Source organism: Trifolium pratense, linkage group LG3, assembly GCF_020283565.1.
Source record: "Trifolium pratense cultivar HEN17-A07 linkage group LG3, ARS_RC_1.1, whole genome shotgun sequence".
Lineage (NCBI taxonomy): Eukaryota > Viridiplantae > Streptophyta > Magnoliopsida > Fabales > Fabaceae > Trifolium > Trifolium pratense.
In genome coordinates this window covers 42,874,753-42,889,656 of record NC_060061.1, presented here as the reverse complement: position 1 = coordinate 42,889,656, position 14,904 = coordinate 42,874,753, and the positions used below count along the sequence as shown (strand labels likewise).

At 32.7% G+C, this 14,904-nt stretch overlaps 2 protein-coding genes across 3 annotated transcripts; both read left to right on the top strand.

Annotated features, from left to right (window-relative positions):
- The first annotated feature begins 3,423 nt into the window (after positions 1-3,423).
- Positions 3,424-4,848, top strand: LOC123915156. Its single transcript, XM_045966303.1, has 6 exons — positions 3,424-3,538; positions 3,753-3,808; positions 3,891-3,960; positions 4,049-4,242; positions 4,333-4,402; positions 4,577-4,848. The coding sequence occupies exons 1-6, from the start codon at positions 3,424-3,426 to the stop codon at positions 4,789-4,791; spliced, it is 720 nt and encodes a 239-aa protein (XP_045822259.1). The 3' UTR covers positions 4,792-4,848.
- Positions 4,849-7,126: 2,278 nt separating this feature from the next.
- On the top strand, positions 7,127-11,417 carry LOC123912882 (protein FERTILITY RESTORER RF2, mitochondrial-like). Of its 2 annotated transcripts, XR_006811481.1 has the most exons (6): positions 7,135-7,358; positions 9,161-9,224; positions 10,023-10,186; positions 10,780-10,849; positions 10,973-11,259; positions 11,331-11,417. XR_006811481.1 is itself a non-coding variant. In XM_045963465.1 (5 exons), the coding sequence occupies exons 2-5, from the start codon at positions 9,179-9,181 to the stop codon at positions 11,176-11,178; spliced, it is 486 nt and encodes a 161-aa protein (XP_045819421.1). In that variant the 5' UTR covers positions 7,127-7,358; positions 9,161-9,178; the 3' UTR covers positions 11,179-11,417. The 2 variants fall into 2 exon arrangements, 1 of the variants encoding a protein (XP_045819421.1); XM_045963465.1 differs by having other exon boundaries at positions 7,127-7,358; positions 10,973-11,417.
- Positions 11,418-14,904: the final 3,487 nt, after the last annotated feature.

Below are 14,904 nucleotides of genomic sequence, written 5' to 3'. Positions count from 1 at the left end.
GCGACAACTTATTCATCAATAAAATAAATCTACTTATAGATTTATCCCATTGGCTCTTATTCAATTAACATCATCATTGTATATTTGTATCATACAATGGATCACCACACTAAATAATATCTCATATATCCTATTATAGATTTGTTATACAAGTCTACTTAGAATATTTTCTAAGTGACACCCCCACATTGAATAAATGTGACCTCATTTGTGGATCTATCACACATGCTTACTTGAATAATTTTCAAGTGATAAAGACTCTCACAATAGAGAAATAAATCTCAAATATATATTTTTACATAAACAAATCTCATGATATATCATTGTATTGTTCTAATACAATGACTAATCCACACTATAACATATAATCTTTTATGATATATCTCGAAAATCTTTACTCAAGTATCTTTAGCTAGGATCATAAGGGATACTCAATATTTTAATTCCAAGATAGTTGAACTTTCTAAAAATTTATCAACATAATTATAGCTGTCACATCCTTATAATCTTGCGCTACAATTCATACTTGATCCTCTTGTACTTTAATTCACATGAGGTTAGAAGCTTCACTTTCCTTTACATAAGTGTTAGTATCATAAGTCATAACATATATAGTCAATAAAACTATATCACAAACAAAATGCACCAGTAAAGGGAATTTCAATACAACACGGATCAAATATCATAAACTCAATGCATATACCAAATGATTTTCAAATATATGTATTCAAATTTTCACAATTTAATCAATACTGATATAATTAAGCCCTCAAAATAAATTTAATACCAAATGATGTTGACACCTTTCAAATTAAGACGATCCTCCTAATAACTCAAATTAAATAAGCTAATTTGATTCATACCAAAACAATTGAATAGTTCATCATGTCATGCTCAAACGCAAGTCTATATCATATTTGCATATAATTAGTTCATCATGTCATGCTCAAACACATTCTCAAAAAACACTCAACTTTGGTAAATGACAATTATCCTAATCCTAATAGTCACAAGTATTCTCCTTTTCCACAATTATATATACCACACATAGAGATAATGGCCTTTCACGAAGCAATTACTGCACTTATTCTACTCACTAATTGACCTCAAAAAAATTACGAAATAAACTACTATTCTTCATTAGAAAAATTGAATTTCATTTGCACAAAAAGAATAAATTAAACTTCACATGTATCGTAACCCCTCCAAGTTTGTTTCGTACAAACATGACTAAAATATATTATTCATACCTTCAAAATCCCTTTCTTTCTTTCTATTTTATTTTTATAACTACCATTATCTTCATAAAATCACATTGCAAAATAGTTTATCTATACAATTCCTTCAATAATAACAATTATGAAATACACATGTTCAACTAATAAATAGGTTATCACCGACCAATAAATAAAAACATTAATTTCATAATTCAATTTAGCATTTCACAATCCTAAAACATAAGTTAGGTTTTCATCAAAACATTTTCAAAGGCTTGATACTCTTAACAATTAATATTAATTTCTTTAGCTAAAATAGATATATCCATGCCAACATATATATAAAACAATTACACCAAAAATAGTTAAGAGAGACTTACCTGGCTCCTAGCAAGCAAAGAAGGCATGCCCCCACATTCTAAGGTCATACAAAACTGATTCCTTTAGTAGGTAAACATATCGCAATAATAAACCACTAGGTTCCTATAGTAGCCAAGCCAACAATATTTCCTCCTAACGTTGGTTCTGAGCGCTTCATCCGAGAGACATTAGAGCAAAATCATCAACAAGTTCTTCAACCATGAATTGGAGTTGCCGGTAATTACAAAGAGAAGTGAAACCATCAACCATGTTGTCATCGTCAGAATCATCAGCCATAATTCCTTAGATTGTTGTCGCGGATGGCTGGAAAACTAATAACCGGAGGCGTGTAATCACTGAACTAAGGAATTATCCGCAAGATATTGCGCAACTCCCCCAGAATACAACCGGTTCTTCTCGACGATAAACATGCCGAGGCTATCAAGACACGAGAATATCAACAAGGTTGGTAACTCAGACACTTCACATAATGAAAAAGGCTAAAGATTGAAACTTATAATAATATACAATATTTTTATCAAAACCTTTTGTTTTCACGATCAATATAATATTGAATATATCACACATGAAAAACCACCCTCTCATTCTGATGTTGTTTTTTTTTTCTTATAAGCAATTAACTAAAAAGATTTTTCGTTGCAAAACCACAAATGCTAATAATTAGGATTGTGTAACCGTCCAATAGCAAGTAAATAGGTACAATTAGTTTGAGTTAAAATAGCAATAAAAGAAAAACATGTGAAAATAAGTTGCATTGCCCCATTAATTTTTAATCATTTAAAATAGAGTTCCTCAAATAAAAATTAATTAATTGAATCACAATAAAATGCAAAATATTTTACTTTTGAAATATCCAAAATATCCAACAAGCGGCGCGTCAAAATAGGAGGTTATCGCGTCAGTACAAGGCGGAGCGGCCTTCCAGGGTGTTGCGGCCGATATTTCTCTGAAGCGCTCGAGATAGCGGGTCGCGGGCGTCGCAGGTTTGGAGCAGGTTTGGAGCGCTGCTTTTAATTGAAAAACGAAACGACAATTTTGCCCTTAAATTTTAAATGTTTTAGAGGGTAATTATGGAATTTCGTTAAACCCCAATTCCTTATTAAGTTGTTTGTTACGCCTCTTTCTCTCTATTCCCCATGCCGTTTTGTACTTGGAGACAAACAAAGACGCCTAAAATTTCTTTTCATTGTCTTCTTTTCATCGCAGGTTGGTTTCTCTGTTTCTTCTATGCTTCTTCTCTTCTCTGTTATTGTTTCTCTTTTTCTTTTTTTTGAACTTAAGTAAGTTTCTATTTTTTTTTAACTGAAACAACTGATTTTCAGCTTTGACAAAGTTGAAAACTATGATCCTTCTTTTTTTTTAACATATTGCATGTCCAAGTTAATGGTGGTGATGTTCCAAATCCAAACTATGATCCTTCAAAATACATAGTTTTCAAAACATGTATGAGTGAGTGAGTGACGTGGCCACGAATAAAGTGAAGTGACAGTTAGACCTAAATTTTGGACCTGGATTCCATGCAGTCAAAGCATGGTGCAGTCATGCGGTCACTTCATATGAACCATTGGATTGAATTTTGATTAAATAAATAATATATATTAATAAATTTGTAAGGCTGAGATTAACCTGCAGTCAAATAGAGACGGCAGGGAATCCATTTCCCTAAATTTTCTTTCTATTAAAATTCAAAATCAGTATATTTGAAAACCTTCTCTTCTTTTTCAACCTAATTTCTTAAGCTTCAACTTTTGTTTTCGGTTTTCCTTCTTTGCTACTTTATGGTGCTTTTAGTAATAAGTTTATTACAATTCAAGCACACTGTATAATGGATTTGGATCATCATGGTTGGTCAAACTCAAAAATATTTATAGATCAACAACATGGAATAGCAAAACTAGGTGTAGAAAATTTTCATAGAACAACATTATCATCAACAAGAGGTAGTGTTGATTGGTTTGAAGTGGTCAATACTAGGATGAAAAAAATTAGGGTCTAATTTAGTCCCCGATAACATTACTCATACATGTGACTTTAAGTTTTGAATTGTTTATTGTTTTCTTACTTTTTGACCATTGCTTCACATTACTCTCACCAAAATTTTTTTATTTCTAATTCGCTTTTTGTGGGTCACTTGGACTAGTTTAAATTTTTCAGGAATGCTATATGACACGACCATCAATTCGTCGGACTTGCACGACACTTTTGGGCTAGTATGTTATTATTGTATACTTATTATATATATGATGAGAAAAAAGAGTATCTACTGACAATGTAAAATAATTTTAATCTCAGTTCTCTGTCTGCACATCAATGATAGGCATAGCTTCTATTGCAGTTGCATCTTTGCCCAAATTACCACCTGGTAAATGATAATTTCTGCCATTTATTGTATTTCAATTCAAGAACAGACATTATATTATATAGTATCATGATCATATTTTTTGATGCAGGAAGAAGAGGTGGCCACTGCATTGAAAAGAATGTTGTTCCAAGAGGACTAGTGGCTGTTAATAATTCAAGATCATTTAAATTTCCAAGAGGACTAGTGGCTGTTAATAGTTCAAGATCATTTAGCTCTACGCAGTTTCCACTTGGCAGAAGAACTCGTTCTCACGAAGCAACGATAATATGTGCTGCGCCTTTTGTAATGTTCTTACTCTTATTTTAAGAACATAATACATTTATCAATTGTCTTGTCCCTTCACTGAGATAAGATCCTCCAATATGTATGCAGAATGCAAAATGTGGTGCAGAGCAAACTCAGACTGTTACTCGAAAGGCTCCGACAATTACCCATTTTCCTGGTAATTGTTGACTACTAAGATGTTTTGATCTGATAAAACATATTTGTCTCCGACCCCCAAATCAGATTAAACTGGTGGTGAAAAAAAAAAAATGTTTGTCTCCATTTCATGTATTACTACTAGACCCTTCCAAAGGGTCTCTAACGGCTTGTTGTGGTTTAATTCAACTTTCAGCTAAGGAGAAGTCCCCACAACTCGACGGTGGCAGAAGTGGATTTCCACCATGTAATGGTGACGGCGGGGGAGGAGGTGGCGGCAACTGGTCTGGTGGATTTTTCTTTTTTGGGTTCCTTGCTTTTCTTGGCTTCTTAAATGACAAAGAAAGTGAAAGTGAAGATGATGGTTATGCTTACAGTGATAACCGGAGAAGGCGCCCGCGGCCGCGGTGATAAATTTGGCAGAGACATATGTATGCTTGTTAGAAGATTTTTCTGTTGTATTCTTTAGTTTCCCTATCATATATACGTACTGTAGAATGTATTTGTCAACTCTAGAAACCAATCATACCAGAAGTATCACTGAACTTTTTGTTACTGTTATCTGTTAAACTACACTCAAAACTTCACTGTGAAAGGAAAAGTCTTTTATATCAAGTAATACTGAGAAACAATAATGTCTTTATTGGTTTAATTTGGTAGTGGAAATGTTGTAATATTGGTGGTGCATCAATTTTTAAGTAAAATGTAATAAGAAATCAACAATTTTATACTTTTTTTATAAGTTTGATCGCAACCTAATCATCACTGTGATTCATCCGATTCAGAATAACGGTCAAACATTTGTTGATCAAACCATAGTTCAATTGATCGTAACCTAAACCTCATTGTAGTTCATTTGATTTAAAAGAAAGGTCGAATCTTTGTCGACCAATGAACTAACAACATTTCAATAATTGCAATTTTAAATTTTTATTTATTCCTATGATAACTCCTTATTGTTGGTCCACTTCCTATTTACTCATAGAGGCTAGAAAAATTGTGTAATAGAAAGGTTTGCATCTTTCAATTTGATTGATTCTAAGCTGTGCAAAATTTTATTTTCATGAGATATATTGTAAAGTTGTTGAAAATTATGATCCTTCTGCAATTAGAGATATTAGAAGGTTGATCGATCTTCTCCTAAAATATTGGTAACTAGTCTCATTGAATTAGATTGAAGTTGCATTATATATTTATATTTATGTTAATCTTAGAAACTTGCTTTCACAATAAGATGAGAGACAATTTTTACAAATTGTTCACCCCTTGGTCATACACAAACTACAAACAAAGCATTTTTATAAAAATAAAATAAAAATAATTAGGCAAACCACCGGTTAGTCAAAAATCAAAATAATCCTCCATTTCATCAATTGTTTAATCCCTGATGATAACTGGGACGTTAACTATGTGATTTTGATGCTAACATGAGTGAAGAAGCTTCTAACTACCATAGTTGACGGTTTAATCCTTTGTTTTGTTTGGGTCTTATATGATTTGTATATATATGGTTTTGATTCTCTGACACTTTGTAAACTTTTGTAGTCTACCTCGATACGTCTTGTGTTGAGGAGGCTGTTTGTGTTAAGAGGAGTGCTAGCAACACACTCTTTAACAAACACACTCTAACACACTCTCTTCTATTAGTTAAAATTTATATGGATCCCATAAAAGTTATATGGGTCCATTTTTTTTTTATGGGACCCATGTGAATTTCAACCAATAAAAAAAAAAGTGTTGGAGTGTGTTTGTTAAAGAGTGTGTTGCTAGCATTATTCAAAGTGACAATTAGACCTAAGTTTTCTTATATTATTAAAATTCAAAATCTGTAAATTTGAAAACCGTCTCTTCTTTTTCAACCTAATTTCTTATTAAGCTTCAACTTTTGTTTTCGGTTTTCCTCTTTGCCACTTTATGCTTTTAGAAATAAATTTATTGGAATTCAAGCACACTTTTCGATTCAATCATATTTGATAAATTCATACCATAAATTTGGAACCTCTTATCGACACATGATCATCATGGTTGGTCAAACTCAAGAATATTTATAGATCAACAACATGGAATAGCAAAACTAGGTGTGAAATTTTTTCATAGAACAACATTATCATCAACAAGAGGCAGTGTTGATTGGTTTCAAATGGTCAATACTATGATGAAAAAATTACGGTCTAACCATATTAGTCGCTAATAACATCACTCATACATGTGATTTTATGTTTGTGACACATCATCACTCACGCATCCACGTCAACGAGTTAACAGTGTTAACATCCCAGTTAACATAAAAGACTAATACGATTAACATTTTAAAAAATGGAAGATATATTTAGATTTTTAGCAGAATCATCAAAGATCAATATTATTACAACACCATACATTTTTTATCTCATCCATAAATGTAAAAAGAGTGGAAATATACAATCAAATAACAAATCCACTAAATACAAACTAGTTTTTTTTTTTTTGTTGATGGACGAAATGACAAAGCCATTGAAAACTCACATACACAAAGTCGAGTGGTCGGGGTTCGAACCCCGGTCCCGACGTCCGACACTAGCAATTTCGACATTTCTGCCGATTGAACTATGATTTGTGGACAAATACAAACTGGTTTATTTACCCTAAAAATAATGACATTGTTTATTTTAAAAGATTTAAGACAACTGAGTGAAAAAATTAGAAAGTTGAATTTTAAAATAATGATTATTATATTGATGATAAAATAGATAAAGTTTGAAAGATTAAATAGGAGATGTGGTGGCAATTTGCAAGGTCTCTCTCTGTCTGAGGGGCCAAACTGCTTCTCAAGCTATCCATCATCTTCATCTTCATCTTCCCCAAACCATAGCTAGGGTTTCCACTTTCTCACTCAGAGCTTCCAAATTAATCCATAATTCAACCCAATTTCTCAATCTTTTCATACTTATCAGTTCATACAACTTCGCCAAATCGGAACACATCGACAATTCTGCGTGGTACGCCACTGTTTTTTTATTCCTTTCTTTCATATATCAGCATAAAGATTCATTTTTTATGGGTTTTTTTCATACCCTTTATTTCGCTTATTCACTCAAGTTTTATGTTTTGATGATGCTATAGAAATAGGTATATGGGTTGTGGTAGTTGTGCATAAAATTTTCATGGGGAAAAGAGCTTTTGCTGTGACCAAACCTGTATGAATAGAATTAGAGATTCTAATATTTTGCTTTAGAGTTTAGAAGATGTTAGTTTAATTTTGATATACTTTTGGTTGAAGAATTTTACATTTCCATTGAAGGATGTTTATTTAATTTGTTGGTCAACTATGATGAGTCAAATTCATTAAATGATGCGGTCGGTTGTCAAACTCGTGATCAGACTTGTGGATAGGTTGTACTCCCTCTGGTTTTAAATATAAGCAAAAACAAAAAAACGTTTTCTAGGTTCATCGAATAAAGCATGTATCTGAACTTTATAGTCTAGATATATGTTTTATTCAATGAACCTAGAAAGTTATTTTTTTGCTTTTATTCAAAACTGGAGGGAGTAAGTTGTAAGTGTCTATGTGTGTGTTTGGAACAGTTTTTGGAGGCTCATTCTCGCGTCCTCATGTGCTTTAAATGTGAAAATTGTGAAGCAGCAATTAGTAGCTTCTATGCAGACGTGACTTTCCACTGCGGTTCCAATGATAGATATGTTTTTTATGTAAGTGTTTTTTGCGGTAGGATAGGCTCAAATGTATGATTGGACCGAAGCAACAAAATACAGCTTCTTAATATCACGTTGAAATTGGCATTGGGACGCGAAATTAATACAATAGACGCGGAACCAAATGATACAAATGTAGTAAATTAAGCCGACTTCCATACGTAAACTTCGGTTAAATTTGTCAAACTTGCGTGTTTGAGGCCTAGTGTGTGAGTCTAGTTGGAAGTCTTTTAATGATAGATATTATTTTTACTAGAAGTCTTGGTTGTTGGTTTCTACTCTCTTATAAGACTTCCCACATCAAACAAGGTATATGGGGGAGGTATTAGAGAATGTTTTCTTCATATGAATGAAACTGAATTGTGAAAACTGAAAAGTATATTACAATTTATTTCTGCATTTCACTGTACAATATGGTCACAATCTAATCATCGCCTACCTTCTCCAATACCTCCCCCCCTACCTTGAGCTCGAATCCGGAAATTTCATTTTGCGTAAAATTGAATCATGTATACTGTAAGTGCCTTTTTTCACACAAGTAACACATTAATTTTCCCTGACAGGATTTGAACCTCAAACATTTAGGCCAATAGAGGAGATCAAACCCCTACACCAAGAACCAATTGATAAAATAAATATATAAACTAAATAGTACTTAAATACTTGCGGCAAGTAACTTGCCCCCCTCAGAAAAATAAGTCAATCTCTGCCATGTCAACTGTGTTTATTGGTTAACCTTTCATTCATGATTATGGAATGAATTGGGTGTCCACTGTTGGCAAACAATTGGTAATCTGCCTTGGGTGGTGGAGAGCGTCCTCTCACCCTAAACTTTATTTTCACTGAGAATAACTTTGGCTTGTAGTTTTTCTTTTTACGTTTGCCATCTTGGAGAAATAGGTATGACAGTCCTCAATTGGGGTCTTATTCTTCTTGGCATTCACTCTTATACATTTTTAACCAGCCTTTTAGAATTAATTATCAATTGCCTCCTAGTTCTTACTTCCTACATGCTAGATATTATTATTATTTCTTATTTTCTTCAGTAATAGTTTTATGTTTTAACTTCAATTTCATTTTTTAATCTCAGTTCTCTGTCTGCACATCAATGATGGCTACTAGTGCAGTTACATCTTTGCCCAAATTACCACCAGGTAATTGATAATTTCTGACATTTATTGTATTTCAATTTAAAAACAGACATTATATTCTATTAGATATATGAAGAATTTTACAAAATTATAGGTCCCTGTCAATCTATTTTGCATCAGCTATGTGATACCTGCATAGAGAATTCCTTGAAACAATCTTTATAATTGAACATGTCATCTGTATCGTGTTTTACACATAGCTATCCCTTTTATTTATACTTTAATATAGGCATATGACCGTGCAATCATTGCAATAAAAGTACAGATTAGGCAATCTTGACTGTCAGTCTACCTCCCTGTCAATGAATTTGATGTATGTGTAACATGTTACTGTTGATTGCTGTCTGATCCAAGGATCAATACATCCATTGTTTGGAATCCCATGCTTTTAACCAACACATCCAGTTGTGTGTAAAACTTTGAAATATCTTCAAGTTTGTTGGATTCAATTTGAGGTGAAGGTTTAAGCTCTTTCATTGTGCACATTTGTGTTAAATGACTGCTTTCATGAATGTAATTTGAGGAACTTGCTTTCATATGCATTTTTGTTTTATTGTTTTAAATGACAACATACTAAAATGGATGTAATCATCTCCTTCATTTCCTTGAGATTCCGTTCCATCACTTCCTGCTAAAGGTAGGATTGATCCCAAATCCTTGCACTCACTGCAAAGGACTTTCCTGCTATGCTATTTGACACATTTGGTTATCTATTTGTCATAGAAGTGATTGAAAGCATTATTCAAATTTTTAACTATTATAAGTTCTTACTGTAGTATCATGATCATATATTTTATGCAGTAAGAAGAGGTGGCCACTGCATTCAAGAGAATGTTGTTCTTACATCTAAATTTCCAAGAGGACTAGTTGCTGTTAATAGTTCAAGATCATTCAGCTGTACACAGTTTCCACTTGGTAGAAGAACTCGTTCTCAGGCAGCAACTATAATATGTGCTGCAGCTTCGGTAATCTTCTTCACTCTTATTTTAAATTTATCATATTTGGTAGTCTTCTCCTTAACTCTAGACTGCAATATTTTACAATTCTTATAGTCCATCAGTTTCTGAACTTTGAATATGTTCATGATATAGATTTTATTTCATTCCGACCTGTGGAGAATATGTTGTCTAACCATATCTTCTGTAAAACAGCTTCATTTATGACATTCTTGGGACATGAAATGAATGACTGGAAGTTTTGTTTATGCTGTATTCATTTTGACCTGTGGCATACTGCGTCAAGGCTATAAATATTATGTTTACTGTGAATCAATGATGTATGTTATTTGATCTGATGTTCTTGTGTTTTGCTATCTTCTGTGAAACATCTAAGCTTAAAGTCCTATTCTTGTGGTCTCTTTCAATTTTTGTGCTATTATTTTTCCATATTTATAGTATATACTTTGGTAGAATACTAGAAAACCGTGAACTATTCAGGAGTTTTAAGATAATCGTTAATTTTGCACATTGTCTTTGAACACACACTTGCTGTTATACTATAAATAACACAATACATTTATCTATTCTCCCTTTACTAAGATCCTCCAATATATATGCAGAATGCAAGATGTGGTGCAGAGCAAACTCAGACTATTACTCGAGAGGCTCCTACAATTACCCATCTTCCTGGTAATTGTTGACTACAAAGATATTTTTATCTGATAAAACATGTTTGTCTCCATTTCATGTATTACTACTAGACCCTTCCAAAGGGTGCTCTAATGGCTTGTTGTGGTTTAATTCAACTTTCAGGTAAGGAGAAGTCCCCACAACTCGACGATGGCGGAAGTGGATTTCCACCTCGTGATGATGATGACGGCGGGGGAGGAGGCGGAGGAGGCGGCAACTGGTCTGGTGGATTTTTCTTTTTTGGGTTCCTTGCTTTTCTTGGCTTCTTAAAGGACAAAGAAAGTGAAGATGATGGTTATTCTTACAGCGATAACCGAAGAAGGCGGTGATAAATTTGGTAGAGACATATGTATGCTTGTTAGAAAATTTTTCTGTTGTATTCTTTAGTTTCCCTATCATATATACGTACTGTAGAGAAAGACATGCTTGATGTGAAACCAATCATACCAGAAGTATCACTGAACTTTATTGGTTTAATTTAGTAGAGGAAGTGTTGTAATATTTGTGGTGCATCAATTTCTAAGCAAAATTTAATAGGAAATCAACAATTTTATATTTTTTTGATAAACTTGATCAAAGAAATGGTACTAATAGCAATTCTCTAGCAACTCCCAGAAATGGTAATAAGCAATTCTCTAGCTTATTTTGAATATCTCAAAGCTTTTGTTTTTGAGCAATGAATGAAGTAGTGTGTCCTTTCTTGTTTCCATTCATTGGAATCCAAATTGAAAATACCAACACCCAGAAGTTCAAAAATCTCATGGAAATCAGACCCTTTCCCGTAGTTGGTGAAATTCTTGCTAGTGAGGACAAAGTTGGCAATGTTTGCATATTATTGGCCAATTGGGTACTAGTACAGATTTGTTGTGTCTCCATATATTATAGAATATGATGAAAAAAAAATGGCAACAAATAATGTAATACACTGAAACATGGCCATTGTAAACTGGATTTTAATTCAAATTGAATGTTGGTATGTGTATGTATGTACACACACGTATACATTGAGGGGTATTCTTCTTCATGGTGGTTGATTCGAGAGGTTCTAATTTGTGGTGGTGCGATTCCTTATTTCTTTGTAGTTTTTGTTGTTGTTGATGCTAAACTCAGAATAGTTTATCATAATAGAGAATAGTTTATGTTTGTGAAATCCCATGATATACCCAAAATGGAGAATAGGATGTACAAAAAAAAAACTAAGAATAGTTCATCAGGAACTTGTATTGGAGAATAAGATGTATGTGAAATAGTTCGAAAACTCATAATACAGATGGAAAAAAGAAAAAAAAAAACTCATTTTATCAGTAACTTAACATGCCTGCTACGTAAAAAATTAGTCACACTTAAAAATTAAGTTCTATAATATTCCTCTCAAAGACATGAATATAGAAAATATTAGTTGTGAAACTAAAGTAGTGAGACTTTTGGTTGAATCATCAAGGGGATAAGAGTAACTAAAAACATGTAAGCAATACTTATTAAGAGATAGACATGCATCCAAGTATTCATGGCGTATACGTGTGTGTACATAGATAATTGTAACACCCTATTCCCAATAAATAGATAATACAACAATAATCATGCAATATCAGAGTAATCCACATTAACACCTAGAGTGTCACATTTCGTTTTACCTAATCATTCGTGACATGACATGAACATGTAAAATTAAATTAATCATCTCCAACGGAATAAATATTTAGCTCAATATCTAGTTTCAAGAGCTATCATCAATTCAATCATTCATGACATGCAATTCCAATAGTCATAAAGGTACAATCATATACATCACCAAAACATTTGGTGTTAATTTGGTACTTAATCATGCAAAAAATACACTTTGTTAATTTCATATTACTATTTTAAAAAGACTCTTTAAAAGGAACGGAGAGAATATAATATATTTGTTATTAAAAAAAATAAATAATATATCTACAAATTGGGTGTGTGATATTCTAAAATTACTAAACTAAGCTACTAGTATTGAATAATAAGGTTTTATGATAAATTTAAGAGTAATTATTTAATTTTAAGAAAAATAATTATTATTTTATCATATATTGTCCGGATAAATTTTTATTATTCAAGAAGAAAAGTTGAACGAGCCAATTATACTCTTTTGTGAATTCAACATCTAATTCAAATAAGATTGCGATGTTACAAAAATATGATAATGATTTTACCTAATAAATGTCAATGCACAAGAGAGAGAAGTGATACCTATAATGTAACGGATAAATTAGATTCTAGGGACGAAACCGATAGAATCAAGTCTCAAAGTAGGAATTCTAACGAATTGAATAGAATTCGATACAAATAAGATTATACAAACATAAATGAGAGAGTTTTGAGAGAAGAAGATAATTGTTCATTCATTCATTGATTGATTTTCAAAGTGAGGCACAATGCCTTTAAATACAACCCTAAAGGATAAAAATGTAAAATGACATAAAATAAACTATTATTTAAAATAAACTATTAATTGATACTTAATTCCTGTCACAATACCCTCTCCTTCAAACATCCTTGTCCTCAAGGATGAACAATCACATGTGCCATGTTTAAGAGGCAAGGCTTTCCATTTGATTAAAACTTTAGCATCTCGAACATTTCCCCTGTTGATCATCTTCCTGTGAAACACAACTACAAAAGCAAACCGATTTAGCACTAGACGAGATCGCTTTGGTGAAAAGTAGGCAGCAACGTATCTGGTTGTGAAAAGTTTCAATCCAAACACATGGAACAAGTTCTGAGTCTCTAAATTGTGAAATGTAGTGGATTTGAACATTGAAGCCCCATCTAGCTGAACTATTGTATTCCAAACCTCCACTCTCTTAAGCCTATTTTTACCCAAGAGGGATTGGATCATTCTCTTGATTTGCAAAGAACCTGAGAGAACTAGCAAATGCCCACAATTCAATTGCGATGATTCTTTTTTATCAACATCAGAATTATCCTTATGAGCAACAATTGCAAAACAATAGTCTCTAATCGATCTAGCACTTAACTGGTAATATATGCATTGAATTAGAGTATTGTCATCTGAAAAAGGATCCACCGGTATCCAAAAAGCTGCAGAGTTGTCAAAAGATAGAAAAATCCTTGCTATATCAAATTTAACCCAATTATCACTATCACAACACAGACCAAACCAATTCATAGTGTTACTCTTACCAACATTATTTTTTAACCGGAGAATGGAACCCAAGGTTTCACTATGCATAAGAGTGGCCCAAGTACAAAATAGCAATTCATAATTCTCACAGAGCCAAGTAGAAAAAGAATCCGAAGCATAATTCATATAAACTTCTACATACCTAGGGTCTTGGAGTAGAAAATTTTGAGCAGCAAGATCAACTTCTCTAACATGAACATCAATAGGAATTATATTTCTGTCAATAACGGCAGCACCAACATCCTCTAAAACCTTGTTATTTGTTTGGTACTGAACTGTAAATTGATAGTATTTGTCAATGAAATCATAGGAAACAAAAACTTTATCATTAACATGAATGATGACATATGTTGTTCCATCATTATTCTTTTGGTTGTTCAAAGCATAACCACCCTCATTTTCATCCTGTGATATGCAGTAACTCCTTTCATGATATAAAGTAAAATGCTCATAACATGACATACTTAGAGCTCTTGCCAATTGATTTGCCACTTCTGTTAAATGTGTCTTCATCCCACCTATGCACCTTGAATTATAATTAGCAGGACACCTATCACAGCAATGTAAGGTCCCACTCATGCTATAAAGACAACATCCATCTCCATTTATGTTAAAATCATCTTCATAATCACCTGGACGTTTCACAACCTCTAATTCTAAAATAAACTGCATAGTTTTTTTATCTACAAATTGAGTGTGTCTTCCAAAACAGCAAAACTCCAAATAGTACAAGCTCAACAACATGTTGAATAAGGTATAGTTACCAGGACTAATACACATGCTATTCATGCCTTTGGAAAAATCAAAATCAACAAATTCAGGTCCATTACTAGTGCACTCAACAGTAGGGGAGGCAACCCAAACTGTCACCATACTCTTT